At 38.0% G+C, this 23,829-nt stretch overlaps 1 protein-coding gene across 3 annotated transcripts in view; it reads right to left on the reverse strand.

Moving 5' to 3' along the window:
* The window catches only part of WRN (WRN RecQ like helicase), a 156,117-nt gene that overhangs the window by 120,962 nt on the left and 11,326 nt on the right, over window positions 1-23,829 (reverse strand). For all 3 annotated transcript variants that reach the window (XM_075556718.1, XM_075556716.1, XM_075556717.1), the window contains exons 2-8: window positions 17,070-17,177; window positions 15,138-15,250; window positions 10,683-10,828; window positions 10,070-10,218; window positions 8,454-8,603; window positions 6,593-6,662; window positions 3,043-3,157 (exon numbers count right to left, since the gene is read on the reverse strand). In XM_075556718.1, the coding sequence (XP_075412833.1) occupies window positions 3,043-3,157; window positions 6,593-6,662; window positions 8,454-8,603; window positions 10,070-10,218; window positions 10,683-10,828; window positions 15,138-15,250; window positions 17,070-17,165 (839 nt within the window). In that variant the 5' untranslated portion in view covers window positions 17,166-17,177. The remainder of the gene's footprint in view (window positions 1-3,042; window positions 3,158-6,592; window positions 6,663-8,453; window positions 8,604-10,069; window positions 10,219-10,682; window positions 10,829-15,137; window positions 15,251-17,069; window positions 17,178-23,829) is intronic.

The raw sequence follows: 23,829 nt of genomic DNA on the forward strand, positions 1-23,829 counted from the left end.
ACCCTGGTGGGGAGTAAGCATGATAGTGGGAAAGGATGAAAGTCAAGGGAAATAGAGGAAAGAGTTGGGAGGCCAAGGGCATTTATAGAGGTCTAGATAAAGACATGTACATATGCAAATATATTTATATATGAGGATGGGGAAATAGATCTATGTGCATATATTTATAGGTTTAGTATTAAGGTAGCAGAAGGACATTGGGCCTCCACTCAAGTACTCCCTCAATGCAAGAATACTTTCTTCTATTAAATTGGCATTCTATGATGCTCACCTTCCCGACACAACCACTGATGACAAAGCGGGTGAATAAGCAAATGTGGTGAAGAAGGCTGATGGTGCCCAGCTATCAAAAGATATAGTATATGGGGTCTTAGAGGCTTGAAAGTAAACAAGCGGCCATCTAGCTGAGAAGCAACAAAGCCCACATGGAAGAAGCACACTAGCCTGTGTGATCATGAAGTGTCGAAGGGATCAGGTATAAGGCATCAACAGAACAAAAAATCTTACCATAGTGAATGAGGGGGGAAGTGCAGAGTAGAGACCCAAAGCCCATTTGTAGGCTACTGGATAAAAAATAAAATATTTTTTAAAGACTTGAAAGTAAACAAGCAAAGCCCACTTGGAAGAAGCACACCAGCCTGTGTGATCACGAGGTGCTGAAGGGATCAGTTATCAGACATCAAAAAACCAAAAAAAAATCATATCATTGTGAATGAGGAGGAGTGCAGAGTGGAGACCCAAACCCATCTGTAAAAAACGGGACATCCCCTTAAGGAAGGGTTGCAGAGAGGAGACAAGCCAGTCAGGGTGCAGTGTAGCAATGATGAAACATTACAACTTTCCTATAGTTCCTAAATGCTTTGTCCCGCTCCACTATCTTGATCCCAATTCTACCTTACAAATTTGGCTAGACCAGAGCATTGGTACAGATAGGAACTGGAAACACAGGGAATCCAGGGTGGATGATCCCTTCAGGATCAGTCGTGAGAGTGGCGATACCACGAGGGTGGAGGGATGGTGGGGTAGAAAGGGGGAACCAATTACAGTGATCTACATATGACCTCTTCCCTGGGGGATGGACAACAGAAAAGTGGGTGAAGGGAGACGTCGGACAGTGTGACAAAATAATATGACAAAATAATAATTTATAAATTATCAAGGGTTCATGAGCGGAGAGAGTGGGGAGGGAGTGGGAAAAACGAGGAGCTGATGCCAAGAGCTTAAGTGGAGGGCAAATGTTTTGAGAATGATGAGGGCAATGAATGTATAAATGTGCTTTATACAACTGATGTATGTATGGATTGTGATACGAGTTGTACAAGTCACCAATAAAGTGATTTTTTTTAATCACCCAAGAGTTAATTTTTGTTTTTCACGGTAGAAAAGAGAGGAGGGAGCGTGGGAGGAAGGAAAAAGAAATGGCCTTTTTGGTACCCTTCCTCCCATTTGATCTTTATATCTTACAAAAATTATCAGTAACATACAAACTACTACAAACACAATGCTGGGTTGGGGGTGGAGCCCTAGTAATGTAGTGGGCTATACATTGAGCTATTAAGTGCAAGGTCAACAGATTAAACCCACCAGTCAGTACCTATCTGCTTTGGTAAAGATTTAGAATATTGAAAACAAAGAAGCAATTTCTTTTCTGTCCTACAGCATCTCTGAGTCGGAATGCACTCACTGAGGCATGAAGTGTGGAAAGGAGAGTGCGAGGAGACAAAAAGACTTTGAAAAAAAGCTGAATACACTATTTTTAAATCTAGGAATCAGAACCTATGACAATTCTCATTCAAAAAGATTAACATTACATTTTGTCAGAGACAGAATTCTTTCAACTCCAACTAACTGCTTCATATTTCAACAAAGTCTTTATTGCCCCCCCCAATTTTATTATCATCAAAAAATTATATTGCAATCATTCACTATGCAAGAATGTTCCAAAGTTTAGATATTTTAGCAGGGAAGCCATTCAGCAATGAAGGCCAGGATAGTCATTATCTATAATCTGTTTGAAAGATTGTCCTCAATTTTCCCGAGCGATGTGTGCTGTAGCTGTAACTGCAGCAGACATAAAATGAATGCTTTTGTTTTAACAGTCTAGAATTCTTACTCAGATGAGAATCATAAACATGAGGCTACTACGTATAAACCCAGCTTTTATTTATCGATTTCAACTGATCAAACTATCAATACCACTAAGTAAGAGATGACTATAAACGGAAATAAACTGGCAGTTTTGAATGCTAATACTCTTTGATGTGCATTTATGGATTTTAATCTTTTGACAATAAAATATACCTATATTGGGGCAATTACAAAATGTCCTGTCAACTTGAACTAAAGGGTGGAGTCTAGCCTGTCAATCAGGTCATAGCCAATGAGGCCTCTGTGGGGCATGGCATTCTCCTGAGAACTCTGGGAACTCTGGTCTTCCTCCCAGCAGGTGGGACACACTCACTATCTGCCTTCCTTTTGCTGCTGTTGAGATACTCAAGAGAGCTGGAGGAGACCTGTGGAGACCCTCCACTGCTGCTGGATCCACAAGACCTTTTACCCATTAGCCTGTGATCTTGCTGCATTCAGCATCATTACATGTGCTGCGTGAGTCTAAAGAGGAATTTATGGACTAGTATTGGACATATGGGCTAATATCGGACTGATGGACTTGATCTGGACTAAGCTGGGCTATTGTCTCAATATACAATTGCTCTTTTATATAAAGTTCTTTCTTATACACGAGTGTCCTGGATTTGTTTGTCAAGCCAGACTAACATATATAATTTATATTTCTTATTTCATAGCCTATATTTCTCTATTTCATATTCATTTCATATTTCACATCCTAAAATGCAAAGGAACTTTAAACCTTTTGATGTACTATTTCACAATTGAAAAATATTTCTCATTTATACAGCCATCTCAATGTGCGTGTGTATGTGTTCAAGCAAATTTGTGTCTTCCCTAATAAACATCAAAACTTTAAATATGGGAAAATGCGATAAAAGCAAACAAAATTGACAAAAACAGGTAATAGTTAACCTCTGTGGAGTTTCCATTTTTCTTAAAGTGTCAGGAAGACGGTTAGCCAGATCCATCATCTCTTCAGAGACGGAAAGCAACTGTTTTTTCACATCACTAGGTAGTATTCTTTCCTCTAGTGGGGAAAAATATCAATATTAATTTTCAACCCCCAAAGCAGAAATATTTATTTAGCAATTTCATTAAATAGTATTTGGGCTAAAACTAAACAAATAGTAATAGGACTCATATTTTCATTTTCTTTCTTTACACAAATTCCAACAGAAAGATTTCCTTATCTATTCCAAAGTCACCAGTCATTTCCCTTTCAAATTTTGGATATTAAAATTTTAAGATAAACTGCACTTGATCTTCATTTGTACATATTATAACTATGAGTTATAGCCGTAGGCAGACGCAGAAGGTAGAACTGAAAATGTGAACCCATCTTTGCTACTTCAAAATTAGAATTCGGTAACACCATGTGGGGGTACCACTTAATAAATACAACTGGGTATACAATTCTGTAACTACTTTAGTTTCCCTACTTACACAAGTCATCACTAAAATAAAATGCATGTCTTTCTAATCAGTTACCATCTTCTAAACTCAGAATCATCACTGCGTTTGGTACAACATTCTCTGTCAAAACTACAAACCCTTTCCTCTTTACCCAAACCTTTCTCCTGCTAGGAACGTCTCACACATCGTTTGTTTTTATCATATCCTTCATTTGAAGCACAGGACTATGTCAATCAACTAGTCCCTGTTGGCACACTGGACTCAGAACTGGGCTGGAGCTCAAAATCCACTAGTCACGCCCTCTAAGGGGAAAGATGAGGCTGTCTGGTTCCTAGAATATTGCCCTTCCTGTTGTTGTTTTTACGGTTGCTATTGACTTAGTAAGTTTTTCTTCATCCTTTGGTTTTTAAAAGACTGTTTTTGACTTTGAGTTTAAGGTGTGACTCTTGTAGGAAGTATATAGCCGGGTCTTGCATTCTAATCCCTTCTGCTACTCATTTTCTCTTGATTGGTATATTTAATACATTGACAATCAGTGTTGTTATTGGTCTATGAAGGTTTGTTGCTGTGATCTTCCTGTGTGTGTATCTGTGTGTGTGTGTGTGTGTGTGTGTGTGTGGTGTTTTTTTTTCTTTACATTTTATTAGGGGCTGATACAACTCATCACAATCCACACATATACATACATCAATTGTATAAAGCACATTCGTACATTCTTTGCCCTAATCACTCTCAAAGCATTTGTTCTCCACTTAAGCCCTCTGCATCAGGTCCTCTTTTTATTTTCCCCTCCCTCCCCACTCCCCCCTCCCTCATGAGCCCTTGATAATCCACAGATTGTTATTTTCTCATATCTTGCCCTATCCAGAGTCTCCCTTCCTCCCCCTTCTCTGCCATCCATCGCCCAGGGAGAAGGTCACATGTGGATTCCTGTAATCAGTTCCCCAGTTCCAACCCACTCACCCTCCACTCTTCCAGCATCGCCCCTCACACCCCTGGTCCTGAAAATATTGTCCACCCTGGATTCCCTGTGCCTCCAGCCCCCATATGCACCAGTGTACAACCTCTGCCCTATCCAGTCCTGCAAGGTAGAATTCGGATCACGGTAGTTTGGGGGAGGAAGCATCCAGGATCTGGGGGAAAGCTGTGTTCTTCATCGGTACTACATCGCATCCTGACTGACCCATCTCCTCTCCTAAACCCCTCTATGAGGGGATCTCCAGTGGTCGACACTTGGGCCTCGGGTCTCCACTCTGCACTTCCCCCTTCATTCACTATGGTATACATACATATACACACACACACACACACACACACACATATATATACACCTATATATACATATATACATATACTTTTTTTTTTTGCATGATACCTTATACCTGGTCCCTTTGGCACCTCGTGATCGCACAGGCTGGTGTGCTTCTTCCATGTGGGCTTTATTGCTTCTGAGCTAGATGGCCGCTTGTTCACCTTCAAGCCTTTAAGACCCCAGACACTATCTCTTTCGATAGCCGGGCACCATCAGCTTTCTTCGCCACATTTGCTTATGCACCCGTTTGTCTTCGGTGATCGTATCATGGAGGTGTGCAGCCAATGATATGATTTTTTGTTCTTTGATGCCTGATAACTGATCCCTTCGGGACCACGCGATCACACAGGTTGGTGTGTTCTTCCATGTGGGCTTTGTTGCTTCTGAGCTAGATGGCCACTTGTTTATCTTCAAGCCTTTAAGACCCCAGTCACTATCTCTTTTGATAGCCGGGCACCATCAGCTTTCTTCACCACATTTACTTGTTCACCCTCTTTGGCTTCAGCAGTTGTGTCGGGAGAGTTTTATGGGTGTCTTTGCTCCTCCTTTATTTCTGTCTTTTTAAGTGCTGCTTTTAATTGTATTGGTTTTGGGTGGTGTTGTCCTGTAGGTTACTCTCAGGTTTTTCTGCTACTGCTGTTTATTCTCTCTCCATTATGATCTCAATCATATTTTTTGTAACGTTGGTCTTCTATAAATCCAAAAATCCCTTTAATTTTTCCTTCTCTGGAAATACCTTTATTTCACTTTCATATTTGAGGGATAATTTTGTTGCAAATAGCATTTTTGATTGGCAGGGTTTTTTCTTTCAGAATATTGTATATGTCATTCCAATGTCTTCTTGCTGAACAGTTTCTGCTGAGAAGTTTGCGTTTATCCTTATTGGTTTTACTTTCAGGTGCCAGTTCTTTTTTCCTACCGGCCCTCAAGATTCTGTCCTTTCCCATGAAATTGGAAGAGTTAGACTACAATACACCATAATGTTTTTCTTTGGTGACTGCAAGGGTAATGGAATATTTAAAGTGGTTCTTCTATTTTTGTTTTGTTTACTTTTGTTTTAAAGTGGTTTTGCTGGCCAAAGTCTCTAACTCTCACCAAATGATCTTTCCCTGCATGGGTCTTCTAAGAAGGTGAGGGAAGATACTGATAGGATTCACCTAAAAATAATTGTGCACCAAATTCTCTGGAGAGGCAGCCATCCTGCTGTGTATAAAATGAGCCCTCTGAGAAGCAAGTGGAGGGAGCTCATTACCAGCAAGAGCCAGAGGTAGAGCGAGGCCCTCCTCTGGACCTGAGATTCCTGTGAAGTGAGCCTCAGTGGCAGTTACAACATCACTGGAGCATAAGTAGACCCAGAGCAAGAGTGTGGAGCAGAGGGATGGACATTCCCAAACAACAGAGCAAGTAGAGATGAATGCTCTGCTACAGGGGGCTGGCTGGTAAAGCGGGGTGCCTCTGGGCATTCAGTTGGGAAATATGGACTTGCTGACCCAGAAAGGGAGCTGATTGTCTTCAGGAAGGCTTACTGAACATGAATTCAGGGAGCTGGGTTTGCTGACCTTCATAGCCTAAGCTGAAGACCTTAGGGTCGGATAGGTTTCAACTTAATGTCAATACGGCTCAGGTACTCAGGAAGTTGTAACATTGTACTTGGCACATGTGTGAGTACTATCTTTTTGAAGCTAGAGCTCACAAAGGAAGAGATTCACATTACCTTTATTTATCATTGTAGCTTACCTTTATTTAAAGCAAACATTGGCACAGCATCATCCAAATTTTCTAATTTTTGAAAGATTATGAGACCAGCCTATATGGTAGAGAAATGAAAAGAAATTGCTACAGACAGCCAGAATGAAACTCTAAGTTCAGTCTTCCAAAAGATATAAAACTGTGACTCCCAAAGATCCAAAAGGCTGTAGCTAACCTATCATAATAAACAAAGATCCATGATGGAGCTTCAAAAGGTTTGTGAAAAAATGGAATTAAGAAATAATGAAATTTTTCCATAAACTTTTTAAGTGTCCTTGTAAATATCTTCATTTAATCAGCACATCACTTGTGAGAATTGAAACAATAATCTATTTAAACCTTAAGATAAAAGTCTATAAATTTTCACTTTTTACCAAGCAATATTATAAAGAAAACATCCAAATCAGTAACTTGTAAATCGAATCTAATACGTGGCAATCTACTTCACTGAAGATCACACCAAAAGCCCAAACCCACTGTCACCTAACTGATTCTGACCCTTATTGAGGCTATCGGACAGAGTGGAACTACTCTAGGGTTTTTGAAACTATTAATCTTTTTGAGGGAAAATAGCCTCAGCTTTCCCCTTCAAAGTAGCTGGTGGGTTCAAACCACCAACCTTCAGATCGGCAACCAGGCTAACCCAATAGGGCTCCTTCTTTAGAAATCCTATAGGCAGTTCTACTCTATCTATACGATTACTGAGTCGGAACCAATGGGCAGCAAGATACTATCAAGTAAATGAAATAGGTACTTCCCCTTATTTCCTACCATCAGTTCAGCATGTTAGTCAATAAATGAACAATCCTCCTCCTGTGGACTGTATTCATATTGACCTTTCATTTAAAAAACTGTACAGGACCCACACTAGTTATTTTACCCCCTGTTCATTTACTTAATTAATTTTCAAAACATTTTATTGGGGGCTCGTACAACTCTTATCACAATCCATAGATCCATCCATGTGTCAAGCACATTTGTCCATTTGCTGCCATCATCATTCCCAAAACATTTTCTTTCTACTTGAGCTCTTGGTATAAGCTCCTCATTTTGCCCCTCCCTCATGAACCCTAGATAATTTATAAATTATTGTTATTTTGTCATTTCTTACACTGCTCAACGTCTCCCTTCACCCACTAGTTATTAATTTAACTCTTGTGATTTTTTAAACAGAACATAGATAAGTATTATTCTGTTTTTCTGACAAAAATAATTTTTCCAGTTGCAACTCAAGGGATTTCCTAGTCCTAAAATTAGATGCAAAATGTGAAACAATATAGTTATCAACAAATTTATGAATTAAGAGAAAAGAAACCCATTGAAGCATGAAATATATCTTAATGAAAAATATCCAACAGTGATATATATAAGCAGAAATATCACTTTGCAAAACTAAATATGAAAATTCATTTAACAGCAGTGACAAGCTACCTTTCATGACAAGTTTTCAAAATTTTCTCTGTATTATAAGTGTTATTATAGGCAGTAAGGCAAGATTCTATATAGAAACTATGTTGCAATTATTTTTATTCATAAGTTCCATATAAATCAGACACATCATTGAGGCCATTATGTTTTCTCAGCCTGGATTAGCCTTTCATGTTTTGGTGGAGTTAACATTTCTTACATACAAAATTTGGGCCACATGAGGATGAAAATAACTAGTAGTGAATAATCTCGTTGGTATTTGCTAGTGAACACTGAGAATGAACAATGTCACTAAATGTCTTAGTGACACTAATTTAAAATGCTAATGAATTTGTACCACTAATACAGTGAAGTTTCTCTTAAGGAACAGACAATAATGTTCAAACAACATATCACAGACTAAGGCTCTTTAAGTACATACATAAGCATCAGTGGCTGCATACAATTGTTGGTCCGCAGTGAGAGGAAAGTTACTCCAATTGCTACAACGGATAGTCTTGTCTTTCAGAAGCTGCTTACTTAAGACATGCTTAACCAGACCGTTGAGGCTCCAGGTCTCTGTACTCTTCAGCTAGAAGCAAAGAGGAAAAAAGGTAAAATCTACATGGCAAAAACTACTTTCTATTTTCAGACATTCCAAAACCAAACAAAATGAAAACCACTGCTATTGAGTCTATTCTGATTCAAAACAACTCTATAAGACAGAGTACCCTGCCCCTTTGTGTTCCTAGGCTGTCAGCCCTCCATGAGCAGGAAGCCTCATCACTCTCCCAGAGCCCAGACAGTTAGCAGCCCAGTGATGACCCACAATGCCACCCACAGCTTCTGCAGATGATCCCATATACTGCCAAATGACTTCACCACCACACAACGGGAACTACTGCAGCAAAATTTATCCCAGAGATAGTCCTCAATACATTTACTGTCACTGAAAAACCCCATTCACAGTCCACAATGTAGGATTTAGTTCTATCCCCAATATTAAGTATTAAAATTCTGGAACTAAAAGTATTGCTCATGGAAAAAAGTTGAATAATTGATATGCTTTCTACTCCCAAGCCAAATGAATACTTGGCTAAATATGAGGATTTAATTTAATGGCTACATTAATAAAATATGTGAAATAAGGGTGATGAAACTGATGGGTCAATCTTCTGCTAAGATCATTACACCACTGCTAAGATCATTACACCACAAAAGTTCAATCATGCTCTCCCTAAAAAAAAATAAAATTTTGTTATTACTTATATAAATGGATTATAGGGATGAACTTCAAGCATAATATTTAAAATATGCAGGCATGTGAAACCAGATACAATAGTACAAAAATTGAGGGAGAGAAGTAATTAAATTGTATGCCAAAACAAAAACAATGGCTCAAAACCAAAAGTTGTGAGTATGAAACACACGTTTGGAACTTCTTTTGTGTTACAAAAAAGCACAGTTTTTCAGGGTTTTTAAAATCTAACATTCCTGTAGTTACATAATTTCGTGTCAACCTGAGGATATTAAGAGTGAATGGGTGGAGTCTAGCCTGTCAATCAGCCTGTGGGCGTGGCTTTCTCATGAGAATTCTGGGAACTTCCTCTCTTCCTTTTCCCTGGAAGCAGGGCCCACTCTGCCTTCATTCTCCTGTGAACAAGCCACGCGGAGCTTCGCTGAAACCTGAGCAAGCCATGCAGCAGAGGCCTGTAGACGGCTACCCTGTGGTGCTTCTACCACCACTGGATTTACCAGAGTTTTCACCCACTGGCCTGTGATCTGCCCGCATTTGGCCTCATTGCATGTGTTGCATGAGTCTGAAGAGGAATTTATAGACTACTAACAGACATATGGGCTAATACCAGAATTAAGAACTTGGTATGGACTGGGCTGGGATGTATTCTCAATATGCCACTGTTCTATGATATAAAGCTCTCTCTTACACATAGGAGTGTTTCTAGATTTGTTTCTCTAGTCAACCCAGCCTAACACATTTGGAAAAAAGAAACAATTTATGAAACAAGATTATTTATAGGGAAAAAAGTATAATTCTACCTTTTCATTGGCAACATCTGCCAGTTCCACAAAACTCTTCAGTTTGATGTCAAAGTCACGTAGAAGTTTCCATTGATCTCCTTCAATTCCTACGCCTACCTTTTTAATTGCTTCATTTTCAAGTAACAATTTTAATCCCTGTGGAAAAACTGTTAATATTTTTGTTATTCCAGCAAGTTCAATCAAGTACAATGGATTTACTTTCAGCTTCTTGCACATACAAGTTTATATTTAAATATCTGTTGGTATGAAATTCACAATAAGAAACATATTGGCCTTGAGGACTTTTTTCCTTATATCCTAATGACAAGACCCAATAACTAGCATGAGTGCCTCCCACCCGTACACTGGCGGGGTGTTCCTGGTCACTTAATTCCTCACAAGTTTAGTCTGCTCCTCTCGAGAGCAGGGACAATACCAATCTCACACTGCTGACAGAATGTTGTGAAAATGAAATAGAACAAGATATGTGAGAACCCCAAAAGGAATGATAAAATTTAAATAAACAGAAGTTGATGAGAGAAGTGTCTGCAATCAAATTTTTTTTTTCTTATAGGGGAAAAGTTGATAAATATAATCATGTAAATATACAGCAAAGAAAAGCAATACCAACCTGACATAGAAGAAATATGAAACAAGTAACATTTGCTCTCTGACACACATATCTGAATTAGAGCAACTCTGCCTAGTTTCCCTTGCCTGTACACTGGTGGCCATTCCATGTCAAATCCAATCACATCTCCATCAGAGAGGCTCATGCTAAAGGAGGAAATACAGCCTAAATTAATTAAAGTACATTAAAATGTTAAACTGCTGAATAGTAGTTTCATTTACACCAAACCCAACATATTGCTATTAAATCAGTTCCAACACACAGCGACCATATCTAAGGTTTTGTGACCTTTATGGGAACCATCTAATTTTTCTCCCAGAGTATCTGATGGGCTTGAACCGCCAACATTGTGGTTAGCAGCCCGTCACCTAACCCACAACGCAGCCAGGGCACTTTAGTTGAATTGATCTAGGAAAGAACGTCTGCCTTGAACAATGATTTTTTTAAAGAACTATCTACATGGGCTCAAACTGGCAATAGTAGCTACAAAGAATAGATAAAGACCTTCAGGTGCAGTGAGCTGATGGTATTGGTGGAGAAAGAATTTAGAAAAAGGTGAGAATGGTTGCAAACTTGGACAATGTAAACAGTGTCACTGAATTGCGCATACAGAAATTGTTGAACTGGTACATGATCTATTGTGTATATGTTCAACAAAAAAATTTATTTTAAAACCATTTAGACTGCTGTATAACTGACCTTCAAAAAGATGAAAAGCAAATCAAATTCTGGCAGAAGGTATTTATATATATATATAATCAATTTCTTGAAAAAATCAGTTAAGAGACAAACAACAGTGGAAAAATAGAAAGATTATGAACAGGCAATTCAAAATGTAAAACTCAAAATAGTCAATAAAAACTATATAAATATATGAAGAAACTCACTAGAAACCAAAAAACTAGAAGCAAATGCATACCATTTCATATCTATTAGATCAGCTAAAATTAAAAGTCTCTTGACATATACAAATTATTAATATTGTTATGAAAATATCAATACCAAGTACTGAAAAGGATTATCAGTAGGATCTCTCACATGCTGAAATATAAATTAGTAAAATGTTTTGGTAAAACACTGAACCTATCTACCTAAACAAAACACTATGATCCAGCAATCTTTTTCTCAGAAGTGTATGCAACTCTCTATATGCTCTACAAAGACAAGCATACTTAGTAATGGTCACTGTAACATGGTCCCAATGGGCAAGAAAATGAAGGGAAAAAAACTAAATTTCCATCAACAAGAGAATAGCTAAATGGTGGTGTATTGAAACAATGGAATACTTATAAAAGTTTTAAAAAGCAAAACGATATATATCAATATCAATAAGAAGTTTTTAAAAACATATTGTTGAAATGAAAAAGAATATTTTCAGAATGATATGTACAGTTTTTATAGCATTTTTGTAAGTGTTTAAATGGGCAAAATAATATATAATTATATATGTGAAATTATGATGTAATATAACACTTGATAGAACACTTAATTCAAAGGATTAGAAGGGGAGATCAGAAAGGGTATACTTGGAGCTACAGCTATTATTTTACTATTTTATTCTTAATGAAAGATTTTTTTAATACTTTTATTGGAGGCTCTTACATCTCTTATCACAAGCCATACATTCATCCAATGTGTCAAGCACATTTGTACATATGCCGCCATCATCAATTTTAAAGCATTCTCTTCCCACTTGAGCTCCTGATATCAGCTCCCCATTTCTTCCCTCTCTCTCCCGTCTGCCCTCCCTCATGAACCCTTGATAAGTTATAGATTATTTTTTGCTATATCTTCCATAGTCCTCCATCACTCCTCACCCACTTTTCCATTATTCATCCTCCTGTGAGGGGGTTATAATTTGATTGTTGTAATCAATTCTCGCCCCCCCCGCCCCTCCCCTAATCCTTCTGGTATCTCTACTCTCCTTGTTGGCCCTGAGGGTTTATCTATCCTGGATTCCCTGTGTCTCGGGCTCTTATCTGTAGCAGAGTGCACGTTCTGGTCTAATCCAATTTATAAGGTAGAATTGAGGTCATGATAGTGAGGTGAAGGAAGCACCAAGGAGCTAGAGGAAAGTTGTGTGTTTCATCAGTGCTATACTGCACACTGACTGGCTCATCTCTTCCCTATGACCCCTCCATTCAACTGTCTACAGATGGGCATTGGGTCTCCACTCCATGCCCCTCCCCCAATTCAACTTGGGTATGATTTTATTCTGGGTCTCAGATTTCTGATTCCTGATCCCATCGACACCTCATGATTACACAGGCTGGTGAGATTCTTCTATGTGGGCTTTGTTGCTTCTCAGCTAGATGGTTGCTTGTTTACCTTCAAGCCTTTAAGACCCCAGATACTATATCTTTTGATAGCCAGGCACCATCAGCTTTCTTCACCACATTTGTTTATGCACTCATTTTGTCTTTAGTGATCATGTAGGGAAGGTGAGCATCACAGAATGCCAGATTGTTATAACAAAATGGCCTTGTGTTAAGGGAGTACTTGAGTTGAGGCCCAATGTCCATCTGTAACCTTAATTCTTAACATATAGATATGAGTACACAGTTCTATTCCCCTCTCATTATATATTTACATATGTACATGCCTGTATTTAGACCTCCATAAATGTCCTTTGCCTCCTGGACTTAATGAAAGATTTTTAAGGAGATTTGATAAAGCTAGGTATAAGTTTTTAAGTGCTTTATTTATTATCTATTATTACTTATATTCTCTTAGTTTAAAATTTTAAAATATTTAAAAAACAAAAGACATTCAATTTCTATTTTAGACCACAAAAGAATAATGGGAACTAACCTTATATTTCTGTCATAAACAGAAAATTGAACAAAATGTATAGAGCTGAACCACTCAAAGAACAGACCTGCCAAAATGATGCTCTATAACAGGGGTCTTCAAACGGCCCACAGGCCACATGCGGCCCACTGAGGATATTTATCCGGCCCACCGGGTGTTTTTGCTGCCCCTGCCTATCCTGCTTAGCAGCTGACTCATCCAGTGTACATAGGAATTTGTTCATAGTTTTTTGAAACTATAGTTCGTCCCTCCAACAGTCTGAGGGACAGTGAACTGGCCCCCTGTTTAAAAAGTTTGAGGACCCCTGCTCTACAGTAACACTCAAAAAATGCAAAGATACCAATTTTTTTTTAAAACCTGGAAAGGGATAATATAACTGTTGTATACTTAGAAAAAGCTGAATTGACTAAAAAAAAAAAAAGAAAAAAGGAGTGACTGCTGAGTCTGTTTAGACACCACCAATAACTTCACGGGATTTGATGTAAGGATTGACTTCATAGGACATCCCAGTAAATGGATCTAATGTTCAGTACTTAATTTCTACCTCCTACTTCACTGTAATAGTGCCGGAGGTCTTCAAAGCTAGTAAGTGGCCATTCAAGGTATAATACTTGGTATCCATTTATCTGGGAGCAACAAAGGAGGAGTCAGAAATGACTCACTGTCATCAAGTTGAATTCAACTCATAGCAATCCTACTGGACAAGGTGGAACTACCCCTGTGGGTTTCTAAGACTGTAATTCTTTACGGGAATAGAAAGTCTCATCTTTCTCCTCAGGACTTACTGGTGGTTTTAAACTTCTGAACTTCTGGTAGCAGGAGAAAGAAATAAAATGTGTGGCTACTTGCCTTCATGAACAACTGGATGGTAATTCATCTATTATTACTGTCATCAAAAAATTCTATAGAAAATTCATGATAAAAGGGGGGAATTCAGAACAGATGTATAGATTTTCAAATTTTCATGAAATCCATATTTTATCAAGCCATAGAGCTAGGTGAACCATAAAACTAACACCTTAAGATAATCTTTAAACCTCAAGTTTGAAATGTTAAAACAAAAATATAGCCTGATGTCTTCTTGAAACAAAATGATACTTAACTAATAAAGTATCTTTTAAGATCTATCTGTATAGGATCAAATTGAGAAGAACAACTCAAAAGGATAGCAAGTTGGCTAAATAAGTGGTTCAACAGCTCTACAGGTAACATGCTGAAAGTAAAAAAAAAACAAAACAACAACCAACTAACCAAAAAACCTCCTAAAATTGAATGGCTTACGAGAAAGTAAGTAGGTCCATTCCAAATTTAATGCAGTGATTATTTAAAAAGTAGATCAGATGTTACCTCTCATTCTAGAAATAGGAGGCACAGAAGGGTACGTGGGAAATGAGAGTCAACATCAATTGGTACGAGAGAAAGTAAAGGTTCCAAAGGTGAATCTGTCGATTACTGCACAACCTTTCCTGATGTGATCGAACTACTGAATTGTAGACAAATTATAACTCAAAAAAAAATATTTTAAAAGAAAAATACATCTATGGGCATCTCAACTGTAAAATTCAATATACTTAAATATTAATTACAGTAATAATTACTGTTTTAAGCATATTAGTGTAAATGAAATTAATTCAAATCTCTTACCAAATATCTTCTGATAGGAAAGAGCAATCACTAGCTTCATAACTGTATATAATAGACCCAGTAAATTCTAAGAAGGGAAGTTCATCTTCAAAAACACTCTTCTGAATAGATGACTAGAGTTAAATAAAATTCAAAAAAAGAACAAATAAAGTTGTGATTAAAAATATACTAAAACAGTGGTTCTCAACCTTCCTAATGCCGCGACCCTTTTATATAGTGCCTCATGTTGGTGACTCCCCCAACCAGAAAATTATTTTCGTTGCTACTTCGTAATTGTAATTTTGCTACTGTTATGAATCAGGTGGCCCTGTGAAAGGGTTGTTCGCCGCCCCCCACCCCACCCGCCCACAAAGGGATCGCGATACACAGGTTAAGAAGCGCTGTTCTAAAACTTTATCCATTAATGCTTTATAAGCTAGTAGATTCATACAATGTGACATATATAAACTCATTCCATTATAAAATTATTTTTCTTGATAAATTTAGTCTGAAACTTCTAATCCTAGTTCTATAAAAGCACCTCTTTTACAAACTTGTTTTTTAATAAAGACATCTACATTAGTATTCTAGATGTAAAGCTGAGTACTGACCACTGGTTGTGTTCTTGTTACATACAGTCAGATAGTCCCTCGTGTAACTACTCTGTGCAGAGCAGAACACGCTATATTGCTCAGTCCATGAGCTATCCTCATAACTGGGGATGTTTTGGCCCACTATTGTATCCTGTTTTCAATCCATCTGAGTTTCTCTCTCTTTCTCGATGACCCTCTCTTTGACCTAACATGATCCTCCAGTTTACCAAGCATAACCTCCTTCTTCAGAGACGGGTCCCTGTGGGCAAGACAAAGTCTCAACATCCATGCTACTAAGGAATAATCCACATAGACTTCTTTCAAGATAGATTCCAGCTGCCCATGGGTATTCCATATTCTTTGCCAACACCACAATTCCAATTTATCAATTTTTCTTCGGTCTTCCTTGTTCACCATCCAGCTTTCACATGTGTATGAAGCATGAAGCAACTGAAAGTACTATGGACTGGGTCAGGCACACAGACGTCCTCAGAGTGACAACTTTGCTTTGTAACGCTTTCAAGATGACTTGTGCAGCAGATACGCTCATTGAAATGCATCATTTGATTTGGCTGGAGCTGCCACAAACACTGATTGTGAAGCCAAGCAAAAAGAAACTTCAATCGTTCCTCCATTGATCATGATGTTGTTATTGGTCCAGTGTGAGGATTTTTAATTTCTTGATGTTGAGGGGTAGTCATGGGTGACCTTCTGGTATTGGACACATTGGTTGCTTATCTTCCAACAACACAAAAGCCACCACAGGACAAATTGACAGGCAAGTGGTTGGAAAACTGGTGGGCAAATCTTAAATCTTTAAGAATTTAAACTGGATTAGTTATTAAATTCTTGAATGTGAGTCCCTGTCTAAATGATTACCTGAACTGAAGAAACTAATTAAGACCAAACTTATAAACTGAATAGAAAAGTAGTATATCGTTAAAATTTGTATTTGAAAAAGCCAGCTAAAATTTATGTCATAAGGGAACCTCAAATGAGCATTCCTTCCAACCCATAAAAGGAGAAAACTAGAAAAATGAAACTGAAAAATGAAACTTCAATAAAGGTTGCTAAATATGCAAAGAATTTTTAGGGTCATGGTGATACACTTCATGATACTGAGCAAATAAGCGGAGTGTTTGCCATAGACTCGTCTGAGATGAAATACAAAAAAAAATCTTACCCATCAAAAAGAGTCAACTTTCATGTCACACAGATCGACACAGTATCTTTATTTTCAAACTAACAAAGGTCATCACACATAGCCTGAATAATAACATGATGTTTACAGGTGATGGTTGACTTCTTATAGAGTCTTATGAATTTCCCCATCTGAAAGAATAACTGATAAACAACCTACCTTTCTTTCTTCCACAGCGCATATCTGATTCTGCACAGACATCCATTCAGGAAGTTTCCGCTGCAGTGAAGTAATTTCCAAGTTTTTGTCATTCATCCTAAAAATGTCCTGGTTACAAGATCCAAAAGTAGCCTGGTTAGTAAATACAACACAATCTGTGGAAGAAAAATCGGTCTACATGGTTGCAGATCCACACATACGTATTTAAATAAGCACTTCATCTTCCTCACTTTGGCCACATTATCAGCAAAGACCAATCATGAGAAAGACCAAGCACAGGAAACACCAATCATGTTTGGTATAAAGGGTCAGCAAAAATAAGGGACACCTCTATGAGATGGATTGACACAATAGCCAAAACAATGAACCCCCAAAGAGAAGGCGTCAGGAAGATGGCACCGGGCAACATTTCTTCTGTTGTACGATATGTCACCATGAGTCTGAGCCAACTCGACTGCAGCTAACAACAAATGGCATGTAGTGCAGGTTAAAACAGCTGGAGTTGCGAAAGAGATACATCGAGCCAGCCAGCCAGCCAGCTCTGAGAACTATGCTTTCCACAACAGTTTTGACTTTTAAAACACTTGAAAGTGAGTTCCAAGGGTCTAACAAGTTCAAAATTCCATTATTCTACAACTTGATTCCTTTAAAGAATTACCGTTATCAGGTTAAAAATGAAAATCTTAGTGTATACACTGCTGTAAAGTTTTCCATGTCTTTTAATTTCCTGTATGCTTATCATCTGTCCTAAGATCTAAGCAAACTCTAGCAACGTTTAGATTTGTTCATAAATCTACTTGAAGGGAAATTTTGAAGACAGGTAACAGCTTTCTTTATTAAGAAATTTTTATTACACTCTTGGCCTCGTAAGTGAAAAAGGTTCCCTAAGGGTGTAACAGTTTCTTAAGGGCTATTAAAAAGGAAATAAAAGTGACCTGTTATTAGCTTCTAGGCCCGTCATCAATGCAAACCAAACTTCAAGTATGGTTATTGAAAACTCACTGAATAAGAGATTCATGACGTTTTTTGTTTATGGTAATATGGTCCTATCCCTTGATGTGCCCTTCATAAGAAAAGGAAGTAGTCTCAAATTCTTAATATTTCAAACTTCAACCTTAATTTCTAGTTATTCAAATTTCTTGCAAGAGAGATGTAGTTTAGAATACAACTGAAGAGATCTTAACACATGTTTTGCTTTTTTGTTGGTTTAGGTTGCTTGTTTGTTGCAGGGCCCACCTTGGGTTATTTGTACAAATAGCACAGGAGGCCACCAGCTCCACATAGATGGCAGCCCAGGGCTCACACAAGTCCCTCTCACCCTCCGATGGAGAACTCTTCTCTGTGGAGCCTGGGCCCTTTGGGACTTTGAGCTGGGGCCGAGGCAGGTTTGGGAGCTAGAGCTGGAATCGAGGCCTAGGCTGGAGCATCAGCCTTGCTTTGCACCTTGGCCTTACGCAGGCAGAGCCTCAGACCTTTGGCAATACATGTCCGAGCCCGCTTGCCAAGCACAAGATGGGCAATGTTGACCAGTCAACTGAGCTTGTGGTTGGGATCTTAGCTTTGACCTCTTGTGTTTCACAAGAGCCTTGATTGGCTTGGCACGAGCATCCTTGGCATTGTTGGCCTGCGTTTTCTTCATACCCTTCATGCAGGGCTTTGTGGCAAAGCACATGTTCCTGAGCTACTTGGGGTCCACCACCTTAAAAGATTCATATCGTTGTGATCAGGGTTTCTTGATGCCATTTATATACCATTTGGGGGATTGGTTGTATGTGGTGTGATTCTTGGACTTGGCCATGTCTGCACCAATGCCTATTGCTGCCAGAGCACTGGAGAATGGAAGCTGATTTGTTTTTCATAACAAAATAATCATAGCTGACAGCTTAAAGACAGCCTGTTACATCTGATACTTTGAAGTATCATCTCTAAAATAACCTAAATAGTATTATTCAATTAAAAACTATTTTAATTGATCATTTTCTCAATCATAAACCAACATTTGAGGATTAATATTGATAATTTATGGAATAAAAAATTAAAAGATTACATTAACCAAAAATGTCCACATAGAACAAACACCATCATTCTTTTGCATTGAGAAGGAAAACAGGTATTTAACTCTTAGCTAAAAGGGTTAAGAAAATAAAAGAAGTCAGCTACAGTCCCTAGTAGATATGCTAATAGCCTCACCACTGTAGATCTATTAAGAGAATTTAACCAGGAGGAGGGAGGTGAGGTGGCTGGCAAGCTGCAACAGAGTCTAACTCATGTTGTACCTTTACACAAACTCCCCTCTACGGGGTGTTCATGGTGATAACTTTTCAAAACCAGATCGCCAGGCTTTTCTTCTAGAGTGGGTTCAAACCAGAATCAGTGCTAACCCATTTGCACCACCTTGGGCTATGATCCACAAGGTCAGCAGTTCAGAACAATCTGCCGCTCTGCAGGAGAAAGACCGGGTTTCCTCTTCCCATCAACAGCCTCAGAAACGCAGAGGGCCACTTCTACCCTGTCCTATGGGATTTCTAGGAGTGTGCAGCACGTTTGGGTTTTCAGACTACTACTAATGGTATCTATGAGCAGGAAAATACCAGTCTCTCTCTAAAAAGTGTTGCTAGCATATATATATATATATAGCTAGACTATCTAGATATTTTTGTAAATAAGGTTACATTTAAAGATTTATGAATTTATGGCTAGAAAATGTGGGCTAGTCAAGCCAGCTGCATAATTAACAGAATATAGAGCAGAATTTCAAAACCAAACAGCTTCCTGTGGACAATGTTCCTCACACAATGCTCAGATTAGTCTGGTAATCGATGACGGGTCCTACTGGAGAAAGGGCATTATTTTGAATCTGTGTCTGACAGTCTGGGGATCCTCCAGAAAAAAGAAGGTTCCATCTGCATTTGGCTGTTGCCCTTATTATTATTTGGATCATTAGTAAATCATCAGTACTTAATAGTACTGATTAAGACCCATAACGTACTGAAGCATACCAGTTATAATAACTCATTATGAATATTACGATGATAAACATAAAACACATATAATTTACTAACTGTATAAAACACATTATAAACATTACCAGTTATTAATAAGTTTGTTTGTCACACATTAAAAACCTTTGATCGAGTCAGAAATTGATCCCAAAAGCATATGTGTAATGTTCTTAACCTTAAATATATTTTTATGACGTTAGAAAATGTTTTTTATGTCAGAGAGAATCGTTGGCAAAAATGCCAAAAAATCCATAAGCAAAATGATTTCTTAATTTATTCACACTTTGGAACAGAAATGAAGTTCATAACTCTTCCCTACAACCATCTACACCACTAAAATCATTCTAATTTGAAATGTTGAATTCTCCAACATGAATACTTTCTTTTGCACAAAGAATTCTATCTAAATGCTTCCAGACAAAGAATTTGGAAGTAAACTTGGTTACAAATTCAATATCTTTGTCTAATTGACTTAGACCTTGGGACAAATAAAAAGCTTTTGAAAAATTAGAGTTATGGGACGATTTGCAATAGAGAAGTCATTTAACAGACATGAGGATTTTCATTGTCTCAAGGAATCACAGTGATTTTAATATTTCGCTACCATGTTCATGAGTATGCGCAACTTTTTCTAAATTCCTGTCTTTTATCATTACATAATACTTGGTGTATAAGAGAGTACATGCAAAGGAAAAACCATCATTATACCGTTAAAAAAAAATCGCAAATTCCTCTTTAATACCGTGTTTTTATTTTCTTTCTAGGATTACCTTGCCTGTCTGTCAATGCACTACTTATCAACTCTTCATCACCTTTTTAAAAGGCTGTGCTTTTAACTAGATATAGGATTTTTGCAGTTGCTGCTTTTAGTTTGTTCTGATCTCATTTGGAATAGTCTAGTCAGTTTGTGCCTGTTTTTCAATAGCGAAGGTCATCTCATTCACAGTAGCATAAGAGCTTGAGCTACAGAATGAAGCATTGTCTGGCCCTGTGCCATCCTCACAAGTCTTGTTACGCTTGAGCCCACTACTTATTGTAGCTGCTCTGCTGTTCATTGGTGGTCTTCCTCTCATTGGCTGGCCCTCTACGTTGCCATGCGTTATTCCCTATTTCCTGATAACGGTCTGAAGGATAGAAGACAAAGTCTCACTGTCTTCAATTTGAAGGCGCATTCTGGCTGTACTTTTCCGAGATAGATGGCTGTGTTCTTCTGATAGTCCAGATGTACTGACTAGTCTTCCCGAGCACCGTCCTTCAAAGGCTCATGGCCAGTGAGTCCATTCTGTCTCACTGCAACCCCACAGGACAGAGTAGAAGTGACCCTTTGGGTTTCTGAGTGTAAAAATCTTTACAGGAACAGAAAGCCTCATCATTTCCTGTGTAGGTGATTTCAACCTGTTGACCTTGGGGTTAAAAACCCAATGCATAACCCACTACTATACTACCAGGGCTCTGCTGGCAGTCCATGGTAGAGTCAAAATGTTTCAGAGCAAGAGCAAAGTTGCCTATTACTAATAGGCAAGGATAAGTTATCTGCCTGTATCTCCAACAATGAAGTCAAACCTACTTTTGAAGAATCCTGAAAAAGACACAGAATTGGGCAACATTTAATTCTGTGTATAATAGATTGTCATTAGCTGGAGCCAACTCACCAGCAAATAACACCTATGTACACACACCTATACAATCTGTAATTTACTGTGGAAGACAGCATTTGCAAGGTATTCTATATTGATTTTGAGATTTTTTTTCTCTATTCACTAACGGGACTAGGGCGGGATGGGGGGAATAAAAAGTAACCAAAGAAACTGGGGGGAGCACTTGTTCAATTCTCTAACTAAAGAGGCTTTTCATGGTTCTAATCGATGACTAAAGCCTACTTATCTTAATTTCCCTTTAAATACTTCCAGCCAGCAACCAGGAAAGCGAAATAAAACTATCTAGTAGCATTTGCCTGGTTATAGTAAGTCACTGCAACTTTAAAAAGGCAGTAGGAAAAACCAATTTTGAGATTTTTATTTAGGCGATCTGCTAATTTTTTGTAAATGTCATATATAACTACTAGAAAAGACAATGAGTAAAATAAAATGTACATGGAGCCAGTCAAATAAATAGGATTAAGGCCTATCGAGTCCTGGTGGTGTGGTGGTACAGTGGTTATGCATGGTTGCAATCTGTAAGGTCAGTAGTTCAAAACTACCAGCCGCTCTTCAGGAGAAAGAAGAGGCTTTCTACTCCTGTAAAGACTTATAGTCTCAGAAACACAGAGGGGCAGTTCTACCCTGTCCTATAAAGTTGTCATTGAGTTGGAACTAGTGGCAGTGAGTTGGGAAGTTTTTTAAGTCAATCCCAACTCATAGTGGCCCTATATGTATAGAGTTTCTGAGGCTGTAAGTCTGTACAGAAGCAGACAGCTTTGTCACTAGGAATATCTAGTGGGTTTGAACCACCAAACAACCAATGTTACCCAACAGTGCTACTAGGACTTCTTAAGTATAAAAAGAACCACTCAAATAAACAGAATAAAATTCAATTAAAATGAGAGTAGCAGGGGCAAAAGATAAAACCGTTTCCATAAGCTGTTTCCTAGTTAGAAAGCCAGCATACCAGGAAGATGACTTTACTGGAACTAAATCCAGGCAGGACGGGATCTTGTTAAAATATAAATTTGGATTCAATATAGCTAGGATGGAAAAGCAGAAGGTCAAACCAGAATGACTGAGGTTGAAGCCTTGAATCTATGGCACGTGAAGTGCTTCATAAGTGCATTATACAATCCAATTGACTTATTATTTTTAATGAATTTCCTATGGTCTGTAAATAACCACAGCCAGTCAGCTGAAATAAACCACTATAAACTGGGAAAGGGGAATTAATGTTTCAAGTGAGTCTGTTTTAAACCTGCTTAGGCTGCCTATTTTTCTGTTTACATTTATTATTTTTATTTTATAGGGCTTGTTATCAAGTAGTCATTGTTAAGTTGCCTATCCATTACACACTACACCTTTTTAACAGTTCATAAATCATTCATTGAATTCATTTAACTTCATATTATGTAAATCCACAACCAATGCTCATGGAAGTAGCAGGCAAGAAATCAAATCTGCTTTGCATCAGGCAAATCTGCTTTAAAAAAGACTAAAATGCTTAGTACAAGAGAACATTAAAAAGAAGGATTTGTGAACATTTTTCCCTTGGGTAATAATGAATTAGAATAACTTTAAAATTTTCTAAACAATAAGTGGAACATTGACTTGCCTCCTAATCCTACTTCCCAAGCCTTGTTTCTTTGTGATCCCAGTGTTCTCAACTGGTGCTTTGTTTTGTTTTTACAGTATCAGCTTACCTTTATCAAAAGGCCAGCCCTCTAAAACAATCTTACCACAGTATCTCTTAGGGCAGCTACTGTATCTACCTGTTTAGGAGGAAAGAACAATCCTAAAGTGATCAGATTTCAAGCTGAATAACAAGCTATCTAGGAATAAATCTAACATAAAATGTGTAAGACACATTGGTAAAAAGGCAGGGGGAGGAAAATGTACTAAGATTGCAAGTAGGGGCCAGAGAAAACTCATGAAATGTCTAAGTAACAAGCATAATGCCTTAATGGAGGTTCTCTATCTTTCTAGTTTCCACTGTTCATTGCAACAGGTTGCTGTTCATTGCTGTACGTAACGCACCAACAAAATTCAAGGTTAAAGGGATTATTAAAGAAGGTAACAAATTGTAATACCAGTGAGAACCGCTCAAGGTTCAGG

Source organism: Tenrec ecaudatus, chromosome 8, assembly GCF_050624435.1.
Source record: "Tenrec ecaudatus isolate mTenEca1 chromosome 8, mTenEca1.hap1, whole genome shotgun sequence".
Taxonomy (NCBI): Eukaryota; Metazoa; Chordata; class Mammalia; order Afrosoricida; family Tenrecidae; genus Tenrec; species Tenrec ecaudatus.